Source organism: Musa acuminata, chromosome BXJ3-9 (assembly GCF_036884655.1).
Source record: "Musa acuminata AAA Group cultivar baxijiao chromosome BXJ3-9, Cavendish_Baxijiao_AAA, whole genome shotgun sequence".
In the NCBI taxonomy this organism is placed as follows: domain Eukaryota; kingdom Viridiplantae; phylum Streptophyta; class Magnoliopsida; order Zingiberales; family Musaceae; genus Musa; species Musa acuminata.
In genome coordinates this window covers 6,741,037-6,757,706 of record NC_088357.1, presented here as the reverse complement: position 1 = coordinate 6,757,706, position 16,670 = coordinate 6,741,037, and the positions used below count along the sequence as shown (strand labels likewise).

Below are 16,670 nucleotides of genomic sequence, written 5' to 3'. Positions count from 1 at the left end.
TGTAACGGTTGACGTGTGGATCATATCAGTTGTTCTCTAAACTTGTCTTATGTAACTAAAACATATATGCTTCCAAAGACAATGGTTTCTGTATTTATCGTTCTAAATTTAAGTATATATATATATATAAAGTTAATCTTCCTTTATAAATGTTAAAAAAACAATTAATTGATGAAAGTAATAAAGGATACTTTAGGTATTTAAAAGATTATATTTTCTTCAAATCATTGATAAACATAGTTAACTTGAGTGTATAAAAAAGATTTAAAGATTTGAAAGAATATATATATATATATATATATATAGAAGAGTAAATATGCTATTTTCTTACTTTGATTGGATGGACATATGAAAACCCCGAATGAAAAATAATGTTCAAATATGATTATGAGCCTTCACTCTATCAAGAACAAAAATGGAAATTGGGTTCCTAAATCCAGAAAACTCAATTTACAACAATAACCCGACAAGAAACCCCTCCAGAAATGGAAGTCACCTGATAAACAGATGTACAAACTTCTACACAACAATGTCCACATATACTCACTCTCAGTTTCACAATGAAATATAGCTCAAATGGTGCTTTTTTCTGTGTCAGCATTGCGGTGCCATGGTTGCTATTACATTTAATTTGTGATTAAATCATTGTTAACAAGATTGCCATCACTTGTATTGCCGACTTTATCGATTGCAGCAATAGGAGTAGCATCTAACAAGTCGATGCCTTCCATCTCGAGCATTCCAGGGTCATCAATCCAGTCTCCTGCATTATAGTTGTCTGGGCTTATCAGGTCATGTTCTTCGTTCTTAAAGCCCTTGCTTTCGGTTGCCACCGGTTGCCTAATCATATTGATTGAGATTTAGTAAAAGGTAATTTCTTTGCTCAAGCGCAAAATAGAACTAAAAAGCAAACACATGGTTCTGAAACTTACCTTTGTTGAAGATGCAGGTTATAATGGACAAAAGTAAGATCATTCAACATCGCGGCTTCAATTCTGTTCTTACTCGAATGGACAGTGTCATTGATGTAGGTGCTCCTCTTGAATGCAGTCATGCTGCACATCTGGCTCAGAATCCTAACAGCGAAACGCTGGAGTTCTGGATAGTCTGATGCATACATAGACCACCATGTCGCTGGACACAATTTTTCAAACAATGCTTCATTCATGGAAAATTGAAACTTAGACAATAAATTGTCACTATAAACCTCACAGTGCTTTTAGTTGTCACTAGAAGGTAGTAAAGAAACTATAGCTTGTTGGGTAAGGTTGCATACACTAATCCTCTCCAGACATTACTTCGGAAAGAGTCTTGAGCACTAGATTTGCTCAATAAGATTTATATTTCAGTCACTTATCGATTATAACTTATAAGAAACAAAGTTACCTGGATGCAAGGTTTCTCTTCCCCTTAAAGCCATTGGTCGACTAAAGTCGCCAAGAGCATCTTCGTAAAAAGATTTATGCTTTGTAATATTATCTTGGGCTGTCAGATCAGGCTCCAAAGTCTCAATGCAATCCAGCAAGCCTTTTTGAATGACATTAGTAATTGAAAATTTGGAATTATAAAAAATGGACGGATTTAGATAACAAGCGGCAGCATGCAGGGGGCTGTGAAATTCATCCCGTACATGATTTATGACTTCCAAATATCGCAAGCAATCAGATTCCTGGTTATCAAATGCCAAAAGAATATCTCTCTTCGCCTTTTCAAATGCATCAAATACAAATCCCATTGAAGGTTTTTCTCCACTATCTGCAATGCATAGAACTCTTGTAAGTGGTTCAGAGACCTTTATTATTTTACCACATGAATGCCAGAATTGCAAATCAAACACAATGTCCTTTACATCCATTCCCAATTTCTGCTTAGATAACACTGACTCCTCCCAAGTATTAGAAGCAAACATCTGCTGAAGAGAGCCTCTGAAAGAGAAAATATTCTGTAAAGTTAAAAAGTCCATCACAGATTGTGCCATGGCAGGTCGAATTATATCTTTTCCTTCAGTATTCCTCTTCAGCAAATCAAGGAGCCATGCATCATTATAAAGGAACTGAGAGATCTTCTTTGCCTTAGTCAGTGTCCCATTCACTTCATCCATTTCACACAAGCCTTTGAGCATTAATTCAATGCAATGATTCACACACACACTCCAAAAAAAGGTTCTGTACTTGTCCATTAGTACCTTCCCTGCAGCTTTATACCAGGGTGCACTATCAGATAAGAAATGTACAATGTTCCTGGAGCCAACATCTTGAATGATGCTCTCAAATAAATCAACAAGATCATCCAAATTAGTTTCAATGTGAGATACATCCACTGACCTGAGAAACATAGTTCCTTTTGGACAATAGACAAAAAAGTTTATTATAGATCGACCAGCTGTATCCTTCAACCTATCAACCATGACAGTACAGCCTGTCACTTCCCATGACTTGCGAAGTTCTTTACTGAATTCTCCTAATTCAGTGGTACATCGACTTAATAGTTTACCTTTGAGGGAATGATACGAAGGCATTTTGTATCCAGGCCCTACTGCAGCAATAGCATCAGCCATTCTCTGAAAATACAATGAATTTGCTGCAGTCAATGGTATACCAGCTTCATACATGAATTTTGCGACCGCAGTATCAGCTTGGTCTGTGTTCTCTTGTGAAACAAAAGAAAGGTGCATTGTAGGCTTGGGTAGTGCCAAGCCCTGCGGAATATATAACATATCCGCTTTCTTTCTTTTGTTGGAATTCCCTTCATTGACATCCTTCTCTCTTCTTTTATAAGAAGCAGCCATTGAAGAAGTTGAAGTTGCATTAGGAGCATCACCATTATATTCTTCTATGGTCTGCTGGATAGAACAATTTTCCAAACCCTTGAAGCCCAGATGTTGTTGCATTTGTGTTTTGACATCCTCAGGTACTTGGTCACATGGTGCTATATTTCCTCTTTCTCCTGCTAAATGTTGTTTAAGACGAGAAATTCCACCACCTAAGATTACTTTGTGGCAATACTTGCATTCTATCTTTTGTCGATCTCCATTGACCATTACACCATGAACCCATCCGATATCAGTGGCTCTAGGAGGCATGAAATCCTTCAAAATTTGCAATAGGAAAAGAGCAGATAGTAAACAAAATCAAGTCAACCGAAAAAAAAAAAAAAAAAATGAAGCACTCTAAGCAACATACTTGCTCATCCTTGTATTGAATACTTGCAAAAGCATCTAAGAAACCCCTTGTCCCAACTTCAAATTGTTGCTCAGCTGTTCTTTGAGCTGTATCAGATAAAAGGAGAAATAAGTTTAAGAAAAAAGGAACCATATGCCCGAATAGACTAGGTGCAAAAAGCTAATGATAGACCAAAAGCCTTCAGCAGTCAAACACTTATTTCGCCCAAAGAGACTGAAATTATTTTTGACAAGAATAATGCATCTAATTCGGCTGAAAAACAAAGTTACTCTAAAATATACAATTACAATAAACATGGGAAATATGACATCACAGTTTGTTGTTATTCAATAGCTAGTTTGACAATGTATGTAACTTGGAATACCATGACAGCAGAATTTTTTATGGGTCTATAATGATTGTTAGGAAATGATATGAAGATATACATGTAGCTAAAGTAACATGTATGCAAAACGTATATAATCTATCATTTTATTATAAAGACTTCAAGCATTTCTCCAGCTCAAAGAGGAAAGCCCTCCCAAACAATCAACTAGAGAATTAAACTAATAGACAAGCTAACTATATCAAAAAAATTAAAGAAAATATTCAAGCATGGGCCTTCAGACTTACAATCCCATCATATATAGATGAGAAATGAAAAGTATTAGCTATGGTCCTATTAGAACTTTAGGATACTGTTAGATCTAAACTAGACCCTTTTGATCAACTATATTAGCGATTAAAACAGATACTTTGGCAGTAACTGTTTAGTCAAGTGCAAAAAGAATAAAAAGTCAAGATGGGACACGACAACCAAAAGATGTCCGTCATAAAAGAAAGCACACTAACAAAGAAGAGGCACAAGTACTAAAATATTTGGACTGACAAGATTTATTACAGAGCTGCCTCTTACGTCCTCAAGACAAAAAAAGATTTTCAGTTTGCTCCAATCTTCTTCAGCTAATGCACATCCTACTGCACATAATAACCAGGCATGCCTTATCAGCAGAAGTTATTCATAGATGATAATCACAAAGGCATACCAATAACTAGCACATTTCAAAAAACCAAAACAAATATACTAGTAAGCAGTTAGCAATTGAATCAAATTGTTCATCTGAATTAGAGATAGGAAGATTACTCTAATCATTAGTAACATCAAAAAGCAAATACACAAAAGGATTTCACAAGTAAATTACAAGAAAAAGACTCCAAAAGTCCGAATATCTTTATGATTGCAAAAAGATACCACTTATATGCATTTTGACAATCTTGATTAGTGAGAAAATTCATGTTATATATTATCTTCTGAGAAAGAAGAAGAAAGCAAAATGATGGTATCATACAATGAACTTCTGCTTCATTAAAGGTCAGTACTTCTTGTCCAGCATCTATCATGTCTGGATCAGATGCATCAGATTCCATGCCAAGATTAGTAGAAGCTGGTGCTGCTAAAGTTCCCTCAGCTGTCTTTCGTCTTCTTTTGTTTGGTCTCCTTGGTTTCCTTGTGGCCAGGTGATGTGCCATTATCTCCCTTACTTCTTTAGGAACAGCCTCACAACCCTTAATCTCCCCTCTTTTGCTTGCCAAGTGCTTCTTGAAACGTGTAATGCCTCCAATCATGATCCTGTGACAATAGTTACACTTGACATGATGTCTATGGCCCCCTATCATGGTACCATATTGCCACCCTATATCCGGCGGTCGAGGCATTTTGCTATATTAAAACCAAGAATCCCACAAGATATATCCTGTATGAAAGAAAATACCATCTAAACATTAATAAACATGAAGGGAAAAACATGTGATCTCAAGGAGTTATGTAACATAAGATTACATGTTGATGACATTCATGGTACATAATGAAGGGTTCATAATCTATTTGCCTTTCTTTTTACTTATGTGTACACTGAAGAATTAGTTAAACAAAATTGCAATAATTCCATGAGACTGGAATCCAATAAACAGCAGCTTCAGATCTTTTCTAACTTTCATTATCATAGTTGGCATGCAAACTAGTCCCTTGAATTTCACTTCTAGTAACATGGTTGACATATAAAAGTAAGTTAAATTCTTTGATGTTTGCATTTATCTCCAAAAGATGGTTGCAGGAGGGTTGACATGAAACAAATAAATTAAGCATGAAATTGAGAAAAGTTACTGATAAGGGTAAAAATGGCAAACAGTCTCAGGACAACGTCAGCTGCTCCAGATGACGTCACGCACCTCGGAATTGATCAGAACGCTGACCGAGGCACATTAATATCCTACAAAAGCCAAGTCTAACACGCTACGCCATCACTACTGTCAGCCTGCCCCCTGCAAGCGGGCAGCTCAGGAAGCAGAATGCTTCCCTACAAATACCCTCTCTTTCGTTAGAAGGGGAGGAGGCGGGACACACCCCAAAACACTACTTCTCTCGAAACCCCCTCCACATCTTTCGCTGACTTGATCGTCGGAGGGGTCGGGTCGAGCACACCGACCCGACCTTTGTGCAGGTGTGAAGCCTTCGGAGATCCCCGCCTTCGGAGATTCAGCGGGCTCGAGGAGCGCCCCCACGGAGATCCCCGCCTTCCGGACCCAAACCAAGCCGCGACGGCCCCGAGGCCACGGCTAAAAAAGTTATTTACCATAACAGTTACAATGCCAGATAATTGTCACTTGAATCCATATAAATTGTCCCTTAACGTTTGTGTTACACCATTAAACCACAAATTTGGCATTTCATCACAGGCAGTTTAACCTAGAAAACAAATCTTTTACTACAGATACCAAAAAGAAAAAAAGAAGAAAAAGCAAAAGAACGGATCAAACAGAGAGCCGGTTTCGAGCCGTTACCATCTATTCATCCCTGAAAGATAAGGAGGAAGAAAGCACCAGGAGCTTACCGAAGCAGGGGGCTGCCGCAGACGCCGCCGGGCCTCCCCTCTCAGAGGGGCCGATAACGCCGCGACCGATCCGGCGAGTCGGGCGATTCCCTGACGCGCGGCGCGTGTCGTGACATGGATTTTGGCGGCGTGCCGGGTTGGGGCCTCCGATTTGATTCGAAGAGATCGGATTCCGCGGTGCCGGTTTGGGGGGACGGTGGCGAGTAGCGATTTGGGAGACGCCCGATAAGAACCCTCGTCTGGGTGACGTTAACGCCACTCATAACGGGGCAACTCGCCGTCATATATACCCCGTCTGATTCGGTAACCCCTCCTTCTGCCGTTTCGTACCGGGGTGAACATAAATGCGATCGCTGCCGTTACTCTTTCCTGCTGCGTCAAGATTGCCAAACAAGTGATATCGTGGAGTGCTGCTTTAAGATTGCCGTTAATATGTACAAACCCATCTAATGTTTGAATGTTCTTATTAAAGCCAAAATCTTATAACATAACATTATCAACACTCAAATAAATGAGAGTAAATCAATATTTGTCTCTTGTCTCAATCTTGTAAATAATGGGAACTTCAATAGTGCTTAACATTACTATCATCAGCAAACACCCTTTGAAGTTTCCCTCTATCAAACCTGTGATATGCATCTCTCAGTCTTATCCCTAACTTGATAATCCTTTTTTTTGCTTTACATTTAGCAGTAAAACATGTTGTTATGTCATCACATGAGCCTTTGCTCTGATTATTTTCACATAGATTCAAGAAATTACTTGATCTCATGCAGTTTCCTCTGTCAAAGGTGATTGTACTTTTGGCAGCTATGTTTAAGAGTATGCAATTCACTCTGATTGTGTAGGAATCTGCTATGATACTGTACTGCAAAAGGCATGAGCTTAAAAGCTTCATGTATGATCACAAAACATGATTATTACTGGTATTTACAGATGTGTAAAAGGTATAGGAATCATATGAATTTTGCTTTGTATATTAAGTAACAGTAAAAAAATATGTTCCACCCACATATGAAACAAAGCGAAGCAGCCATAGCAGAGAGCTGCACTCAGTCCATAGACCAACTGAATGAAAGAATCAAAGAATTTGTGAGTAATACTTGGAAACTAAGATAAGGATTAATTGATGAACAATCTACATATAATGATTCAGGGCAAGAAGATATGATCAAGGTAACAAGTCATGAGTATTGTAGAGAATCCTAAGTAATTGAAACAAAGCATGTTAACAGAAAATTGTGAGATTTTACAAACTTGTTCTCATACAACAATCCTGACAGTGGTTATTTCAATAGTAAATATCTATAGAAGTTTGCAGCATTACAAGCAGCAGCTGACAGAAAGTGAGAATTTCATTAACGTAAGCAGATTGAAAGATTGCAGGGATTACACAATTGATATAATTATCCAACATAATTATGGACAAGAAATTAGATTAGAAAAGTTAGGACAAAGATCATGAAAATACAGCAGTTCCCAGCATCTATATGCATAAACTCTGCCGATTAAAAATCCAAAAACATACATCAAAAGGGAAATTTAGAGGGACAAAAAGCAAGAAACTCTGAATCCTGGAAACGTTTTCTCAACGAAAAAACCCATGATTCAGAGACACCAAAAGCATTAGTAATTATGCTATAAAACAGAAGAGGTCGTTTGGATCTAGCGAGACGAAGAACCTTCATGTGTTCCTGTTAGAGAGCCGCCGCTTATAGCGCTTCAACACAGATGCCAGGTTCTCCTTCCCCTTTGGGAATGCAACATCACCTGCAGCAGTGCCTGTCCGTCCCTTGCGACCAGAGACAGCGATTTCGACATCTTTAATGATCTCAAGTATCATACTCGCAGTTGTAAATGGTGCCCTGATTGGTTTCGATTGTTGGCTTAGCAGCAACCGGTTGGAACCTTCTGGTGCTAGTTCAAGACAGGAACAGGTGCTGAGGGGATTCCGTGGTCGGGAAAATGCAAGATCAAGAATTCCCTGTGTTGAATAACCAAAAAAAATTTACTATATACTATATAGATATCACTTATGAAAAAATACAGTAGGGGAAAAAGTAGGAAGGGCGAAAATCGGCAATCTAAGATAAACCAAAAACATAAGGAAAGATCCACTTTACCCTCATGTTATCACACAGCCTATGTTCACTCATAGCGGGTGCATAAGAAAATGCAAGAAGTATATAGTTGTCCTACATCTGAATAATCCAGGAAAATAAATAATGAAATGACATATAGTGGGATATGAAACTTAGAAACAGGAAACCAGTCTCAGTCACCATTCACCTTAGTCTACATATTTACCAGGATCCATGAATAAAGCAAGCACATCATATGTTCTAGAGAATTATAAATCTAAACAGTGTCTGTGGTATCTTCTCATTTCAGTTTTTTCACATTATGAAATGAAGAAAGGCACAACGAGAAGACTCCTGGAGTATATTCACCTGAAAGTGGTTAAGAATATATATTTTTTACCTGAAGGCGGTTAAGAACGTATGTGTATTTGCCCCATAGCTCTGGCCGACTTTCCACATGGGACAGCTCTAAGATCCGATGAATACACCAAACTCCAAAACTTACAACCAGGGATGCTTGCCATACACAACCATCTCCACAGTTCGGCAACGACAGAGCGTAAGGGGTATCTGCCTCCTCATTCCTCTGAACTGAACTAAGCCTTTGATCAGATGACAAGTACTGAAGTCTATTAGAGTGTAACTGATTCATGTCATTTGCACCTGCTTTGTGTATATACTTCTCGGTTGTAGAAACCTTACAAATTAGTTCTTCATCACAACCACCATTGTGTCTAAATAGCCAATCTGATCCCTCTAATTTCAGGAGCTTTGTAATACAAAAACGAAGAGATTGCAATAACTTGAGTTCTGAATCTGCACATGATAAAAGCTCTTCCGAAGCACTACTTAGTTTGTCAGTAACTGCTCGATCCCCTCTACTTTCACCTCCATTTGGCATGCCAAACAGTTGTTCAAATGGTTGTCTAGACCAAAGGGATCTGGTGTCTGGGTTCAACTTTGACTGAAGTGGGAGAACATCCCTCTGAAGTTTGGGTTGATAGAGTTCATCAAAAGCTAACGAAACTCCAGTCTTGGAGATAGGATTCAAATAATGTTGCTGTTGAGATATCATCCTACCCAAAGATGGCTGACCAATAGGACCACCTGAATTTGCCTCGTTCAATAACAAGTTCCTGCTGGCAGCAATAAGTGCAGAAATGTCTGGTGAACTATGATATTTCTTAGTGCAGGAAGAGGAGCCAGCATTTTCACTAGGTTCAATTAAAGAAGGGTTGAAATAAGGTCCTTCTACCTGGACCCTGCGAACTCGAGGCATCTTTGGGCTTTGCAGACTAGATGTTGCAAGCGAACCTAGCCCATTTTGCCTATCACCATACAGAACTGAGTCCTCAAAACCTGGAGGAATTGATGGAGGAGATTTAGAAATTTTAGGAGAGTCCAGTGACACATTTGACAAATAAGGAGTTCTCCCTGACCCAATTTCTTTGACATAAGATGCTATCTGGTACCCATGTACTGTTGCTGGCTGATAATCATGATTGTCAGAACATTGTGGCAAGTATAAACTAGAATAAGGTCTTTCATTCGAATCGAGCTGTCTGCTAGACAAGGCTTGTGAACGTGTGTTCAGTATTTGAATGTTGCGAGACCGAGATGGGGATCCCATCTGAAACCCATATGATAACTCTCCCTTAGACATATTCATTCGTTTCGGAGAGCCATAATCCATTGAATTTGGTGAGAAAATTGCCCCCCTATCCGCATCTGTGCAGAAATTAATCGAAGACTCTGTTCCTACATCCACTTTTATTGAACTAACAGTTTTCAAGTTTAAACCCAATAGAGCATCATACTTTTGCCCAATGGCTTCTTCTGTCGGTTTCCCATGGAAATCAAAAAGGTGCCCCCAGAACTCATCCAAAATAATTGCCAACTGCCGGCGAGAGGAACGACCTAATCCAGATGACTTTGATGAGCTTTCATTGCCAATACCACCATCAGAAACTTTTACCTGAACAGGATTAAAGGATCCAGAATCCTCAGATGTCAAAGGTGGCAATGATTTGGTTACTGACTCCTTAGCCACCAAAACCTCTTCATTGTCCTTATCTCTGGAAATATCTGCCTTTAATGTCAAATCTTTCTGCACTAGATCAGATTCTTGTCTTTCTACAACACCAGGATCTAACAAGCTAGCAGAGGATGTCTTGTTCAGAGTTTCTAGGTCAATTTCATTAACAGACTTCAATTCTTCATTTTGAAACATTGCAGTACTAAAGGTATCAGAAGCACTGATACCATGAGTAGGTTGATGGCAGTCATGATCAGGATCAATAGCTGCATCAGAAGCAACAGAATCATGAGTAAGTTGATGGCAATCATGATCAGGATCAATAGCAGTACCAGAAGCAACAGAATCATGGGTAGGTTGATGGCAATCATGATCAGGATTAATAGCTGTATCAGATTGGTCAATACTAGAATCCAAAAATGATTTATCATCATGGTGCTCCAAGGTAATTTCTAAAGCAGATTCCACCGAAAGCATATCTTCATTAGTTGCAATTTTATCTTGAACATCATCTTTTCTTCCCCTTGATAGTTCAAGCTCATCCATTCGTGAATGTAACATTCCTATATCTGTCTCTGGTTTATCACTTGCAGACTTCAGTGGCGTAACTGTCAAGTACAGCATAAAACACATTGACACACAGGCGACAAGAAGAAAGGCAGCACATGTGGCAATTCCACCATTACTCATACCTCCCCTAAGGTCATTTATCCAACTGCTATTTCCGAATAACATTTCAGTGATGAAGATTACATTTGAAGCAAGCATCCCAAAAAATGCCAACAAAGCCACAATTCCCAGATACCATGATATTTTAAATGCTCCCATTATTGATTGTGATGATGCTACTCTGAAAAGGGGAATTACGGAAGATGGAAGAAGCATAGCCTGTATAACTTGACAGAAAATAAGCAATTGAAATATCCCTTCAGTGCCTGCACACTTTGCACAGCAAAGTGCTGGAATGACAGAAAGAGCTTTAACTAACAGAACCTGAACCCAAACAGAGATGTTTGCACCAAAAAAATACTGCAAGATTTCTTGCCCATCGATATTCCAAGTTAAAGCTGTAATCTGACTTGAGAATACAAGGACAAGAAATATTGCAACAGGTGCTATAGGAATCCTAAAAATCTGCAAAGTTCAAGTATGAAAAAGTTAAAATACATTGCCAAAAGATAACATCAACTTTTTAGCGTACTTATCATGAGACAACAATAAAAACATGCCATAATGTTCCAACTACTTAGGGTTGGCTACATGAATCTTTTTCCACCAATGAGCCTTATGTAAGGTTAATGTTCGTATTCTGACAAAGCAATCAAATATAGAACTTCGATGAGTGAACGTACAGGAAAAGCTGCTATGTTGAGAAAGCAACGAAAGGTCCCATGACAAACAGGGTACTATGCAGTATGTAGAACCTTTGGTTTTTTCTTTTTGAGATAAGTGATGAAGGTTTATTAACCAAAACATTTTATATAATTATTTGTGAAACTATGAATTTTGGTAGTCAAAACCCAAATAAGCAATCTATAATACATTAGCTATGTAGAAACCAAAAAAATGACTCTTTTAAGGCTTATATACATGTGGAAATTTTGACTGCGCCTTCCAGACAGAAAGGAAAGCATCTCTCTATGGATTGATGCTGAGACACCTGAAAGTAACCAGTGTAACTTGACAGCAATTTTTCATCAATCCGCCAATTGTGGAGGATTGTTCTCATGCTAAAAGTCACATCCTGACCTGAAAATTTCTAGACGAAGGTGCCTGATGAAAAGAATGGTGAATTCCAGCATGTCAAACTTAAAGCTAATTCAGCGGCCACAATTGTGGAAGACCATTTAATCCATGCTCAAAGGCAGGCGAATCATTGGACAAAAAGAAAGATTTTGGGTTTCAGAATCTGAAAAAGTGCTCTATAATCAAAAAGATCCAAATAAGTTTCACATTGTATCCTTAAATCAACTTCGAAAGCCTAATTGTGAGCTAATTATATTATAAAATTGTGAAGTGATAACTGCCATATAAATTATGATGACATTCAAATCCTTTATTAAATTTCAATTGGACACTGTATATAAAAGTGATGCAAAAGGTCATATGCAATTTATTTATATACACTGGCAAGTGCATGAAATTAATGTATTTATCTAGATGTTTAGGATACTTATTCTCTGATGTTAGTGGAGGCTATAAGCATCATCAACCATCCATCTCCAGCTCATTAAAATGTAATGAATTCTTGAAGAAAGAAAAATACAAGATTAACTTCTAAATTAAGATCCAAACTATAGATGCTTTTAATCAGAACTTTGCTAGTTTGCAACATCATCGTAGAGAACTTGTTGCAGATCCAGTATATTCAGACCACGCTTTGGTCACCATTCTCTTGAAAGTCTCTACCAGGTTGATCCAAGCCTCCAACAAGGGGTGGTTCACACTAATACACATCATTGTTTGGTCACTATTTCTCACTCATTTTATTTAAGATCATCAACCCCAATCGATTTACCATCTCATTCGGTCTCCTTATTGATCATCAGATTGGAAAATTACATTTTCATATTGGAGGTTCTTCTTTTCAACGGTGCAAAAATATTATTTCTTTTTTCTTACGCCACGCATACCAGGTTACGAAGCATATCATTTGCAGACTGAACATAATCAAGAAAAGAACTGATTCATCTTTCAACTTGCATTAGATTTTGATGTTACTATACACTCAGTGAGGAAAATAATGAATCTGATGGAAAGCTGTGAGTTTATCAATCGGAGGGTATATATCAGAGTACATGCTACTTAAAGAAATATACAATCGATGGAAACTATATGGCAAGGAATAAAGGCATATAACCTGATCCATCAGCAGAGACACGTCTTCAAATTTTAGATCAATACCGGTAATGCCAAAAACAGCTGCGGCCGAATTCATCAGCACATAATTAACCACAAATATGCCAGTGAAGATGAACAGGATTGCAAAAAAGTGATCATGAAGTAAGGCAGTTACAGGAACATTCGGGAGTCTCTTCTGCTGCTGCATATAGACAAATCACACGATACAATTTTTAGAAACAACTGAATCAAAACATTCCAAGAACAAAACAAGAAATGTCACAAATGGGTGCCTCATAACTACAAGAAACAAAATCGGATTGACAAGAGTTCCTGAAACTTGGTTTATGGACCCAAAATTGTACTTCGCAGTGGCAGCCTCGATCCTAATTTTTCAGATGCATAAATTGCAGAATAATCCCTTTCCAGAATAATAGCTTTATATAAAATAAAAATGAAAAATGGAAGTTTGTGCATTTTATATGGTAAATTCAGAATTAAAGCTTCTGGCCCTAATTCTAACCCACCAATAAGGTGAAGAGATTCAGAAAGATTACTGTAAAATAAAAACAATTAGAAAATTTCAGTCAACTTACCTGGACGATTGAAGAGTGGATATAAAAATTATGTGCCATTATGTTCGCACCAAGAAGAGCCATAAGTGAGTATGCATTCTCTCCACTCAGCTTGGGGAAAGTAACATTCGTTGGAAGAGGAATTTCTGGTTGACTGATTAGTACCCCAAGAACGTACAACAGCAAAGCAAAACCAGCCAAGATTTCGTATAATGCTTCAGCCTTCCGATCATTCTGCACCTCAAGCAGAATAGGCAGCCATTAAAGTTTATCTATCCATGTCCAACTGTAACTTTAATAAAAAAAAGGGTACAAATTAATGAATTACCAATAGATCAACAAAAATGGGTAACAAAACAGAAGCAACTGCCGCAAAACAGATGCTGGCCAATATGTTCACACCGAAAAGAAGGTTGAAACCATGTGCTACTCCCAAAATCTGCAAAAGTGCAAAATGAATAATGTTAATTAAGACCTTATTATCCATGGTAACAGAGTGATAATATTGTAGAACATAACAGTGATAAAAAAATATAATAAAACTGATTAAACACAGAAAGCACCATAGTCAGGTCTGACGTAATCATGGATAGCTGAAATTGAACTCCCAATATCATGCATGTTGTCCTTGAGTATTCCACACTGCAAATCTTGTGCACAAGCAACAAAAAGAAGAAAGAAAAAAAAAAGTTCAGTGCATCTAATGAGAAAGGGGCCACACCATAAAAGAGAGAAATGAATACTAAGCTCAAAAACAAAATTTGCATCAAGCCTTTGCTTCCCAACTAAGACAGACATCACAGCCATTATTTCATTTGCAAGATGTTAAAAACCTTTGAAAACACACAAATACATCAACATGCTCATGTGCATGGACTAAAAAAAAGTCCTTACTGTGACTGATACATAGAACTAGTGGTAGCCCACTATTAGTCGTAAGTGCATTTTTCAAAAATCTGATTAGTATCGATACAGTCATATGTCGAACAAACTGTGGGCCAAACATTCACTTTTATTGTGTTGTTGCTTCTTTTACCATATCCTCTGGGTATAAATGTCAAGTTCTCAAAGTATTCACATTTTGGTTTAGGCTTCTCACTCATAGAACCATTAAGAAGCAAGCTTTTTATTGATTTTAACTTGCGACTACATGAAAGCAAATGACGTTTTGCAACGAAACAGGTTTCAGGAAAATGACTAAATATTGAAGCAAACAAGTTGGGAAGTAGTACCTGTGCAAGATTCTTTCTGGTGACAATGCCAACACATGTTGCAAGGTACTGGCAAAGAATGGCAGTTAAGTTGAAAAATAAAACTAATAACACCAGATCATTTCCGAATCGGACCCCACCATCCACAGCTGCCAACCACTTTCCAAGGTCTATGTATCCCATAGAAATGACAAGTGCAGGACCAAGAGACGGAAAAAGATGAGCCATCACTCCTCTAGATGTCCTAGACTCCATGCTTTGATGATAACTTCTCCAGAAAATATTACGTGTGGTACAACTGACTAGTAAAAAACCCTTTCAAAAGTCTGCAATTTGAGAATGTTGAATATGCTGCCAAACAGATTCTGTTGATTCAAGTTATATCCTTCAGCTAGACCAAAACATCTGCCAGTGCTTTTCTTAGAGTTGATTCTGGTGGTGATTATCTGGTATATTCCAAGCAGCATACCAGATACTTCAAGTGAAGTAGCAAACTCACACCTCTTCAGCAGCAACAGCCAATGGTAGCAGTCCTGAAGCAGTGACAGCTGGAGATTAACTTCGAATTAATGATGCTTACAACCAGGACAAACTCTTTGCCAACCACTAGGTGATATTATTAACAGAGCCTAGTGCTGTTCACAGGTATTACAGCCCTAATCCACTTCACCTGCAACAACATCAGTGACCTTCTGGTAAAATGAATAGAAAAAATAAGACCGATCTAGGAATTGAACTAAACTATTTCAGTTAAAGATAATAACAAGTTCCTCCAAACATGGAAGCTTCGCTATCCAAAAACTGGCTAAAGAACATAATAAAGAACACTTCCACAAAGAAGTTCAAGACAGGTTTAAAGATGGTAAAATTTTCTATTTTTTGATGAACAAGCCACAGCTAAACCGATACCTAAAAAGAACTACACTTAAACATTAATCAATCTTCTTTAAGATCCAGCACTCGTTTAATTGCTCCAAATTCAGCAACCTAGTCATTTCAATACTTCCTTTTTATCAGATGAAGCACCCATCAAAGAGTTTTCCTCTAACACCTTCCACTAATCTGGAGAAATTAAGGAGATGGATGACGAATATGAGAAAAATAACCTAATAATTTTCATGGTTAAGAAAACCCACTTAATCCAACTCCCAGAGAAGAAATATCAATCGATCTAGCACCAAACCTCTTTCTAGGCTGTTCGAGCACACAAACCCTCTACAAAACAAGATTCTCTAGCAAGCCGAAGAACCAGAAGAGGAAAAGAGAACAAGTGGATACAGCAGAAGGAACCTCCGGGCTCTCGCGGTCGATACACACCCTCTTGCACTTCCTCCCGGCTCCAAATCCTCTCCCCAAGAACTCCCAAACAATCTCAGAAAGCTCAAGGGCCGAATTCTAAACGTCCGTATGGGACCAATGATTGATAAAAGCTGTACCTATGTCCATTTGAAGAGCCAGGATTGGTCGCCATCACCACCACAGTGACCACAATAGACCGAACAACTCCGCCTGCACCCCCACACCTCCATGGCCGCCACTGCCGGAAGCATCAAACAGCCCTGCTGGGGGGGTTCCCAGCAGCAATCAACAAGGGGGAGTGGAAGCTTGAGGAGGAGAAAAGCCACCCAAAGCTATACTTAAATTCTTCCTCATTTTACTTCCTTTAATATTTATTTTATATTTATTTATGTACCTGTGATGGATTTTTGCATATACATCCCTGTCGAGTCTCAACCTCTGACTATATTTTTCTGGGAAACACCCTGAAAATTAATATTCACACATATACCCTTTCATCACTATTACTTTATATTTTTCCTTTCATTATATAAATGTTATAAATTTACTACACGAAAATTCCATCAATACGGAATA

At 38.1% G+C, this 16,670-nt stretch overlaps 2 protein-coding genes across 6 annotated transcripts; both read right to left on the bottom strand.

Annotated features, from left to right (window-relative positions):
* Positions 1-362: 362 nt before the first annotated feature.
* LOC135649875 (uncharacterized) lies at positions 363-6,328 on the bottom strand. Its single transcript, XM_065168800.1, has 6 exons — positions 6,053-6,328; positions 4,511-4,915; positions 3,183-3,268; positions 1,387-3,088; positions 933-1,134; positions 363-840 (listed from the first exon to the last, which is right to left on the bottom strand). The coding sequence occupies exons 2-6, from the start codon at positions 4,875-4,877 to the stop codon at positions 627-629; spliced, it is 2,571 nt and encodes an 856-aa protein (XP_065024872.1). The 5' UTR covers positions 4,878-4,915; positions 6,053-6,328; the 3' UTR covers positions 363-626.
* Positions 6,329-7,389: 1,061 nt separating this feature from the next.
* On the bottom strand, positions 7,390-16,428 carry LOC103997540 (protein ETHYLENE-INSENSITIVE 2). 5 transcript variants are annotated; one of them, XM_065168797.1, is made up of 9 exons: positions 16,232-16,427; positions 15,297-15,465; positions 14,817-15,241; positions 14,148-14,234; positions 13,913-14,023; positions 13,606-13,818; positions 13,029-13,211; positions 8,534-11,302; positions 7,390-8,036 (listed from the first exon to the last, which is right to left on the bottom strand). In XM_065168797.1, exons 3-9 carry the CDS (start codon positions 15,048-15,050, stop codon positions 7,737-7,739), a joined length of 3,897 nt encoding a protein of 1,298 aa, XP_065024869.1. In that variant the 5' UTR covers positions 15,051-15,241; positions 15,297-15,465; positions 16,232-16,427; the 3' UTR covers positions 7,390-7,736. The 5 variants fall into 5 exon arrangements, with proteins under 5 accessions (XP_065024869.1, XP_065024871.1, XP_065024870.1 ...); XM_065168799.1 differs by having other exon boundaries at positions 13,029-13,208; positions 14,817-15,465; positions 16,232-16,428; XM_065168798.1 differs by having other exon boundaries at positions 14,817-15,328.
* Positions 16,429-16,670: the final 242 nt, after the last annotated feature.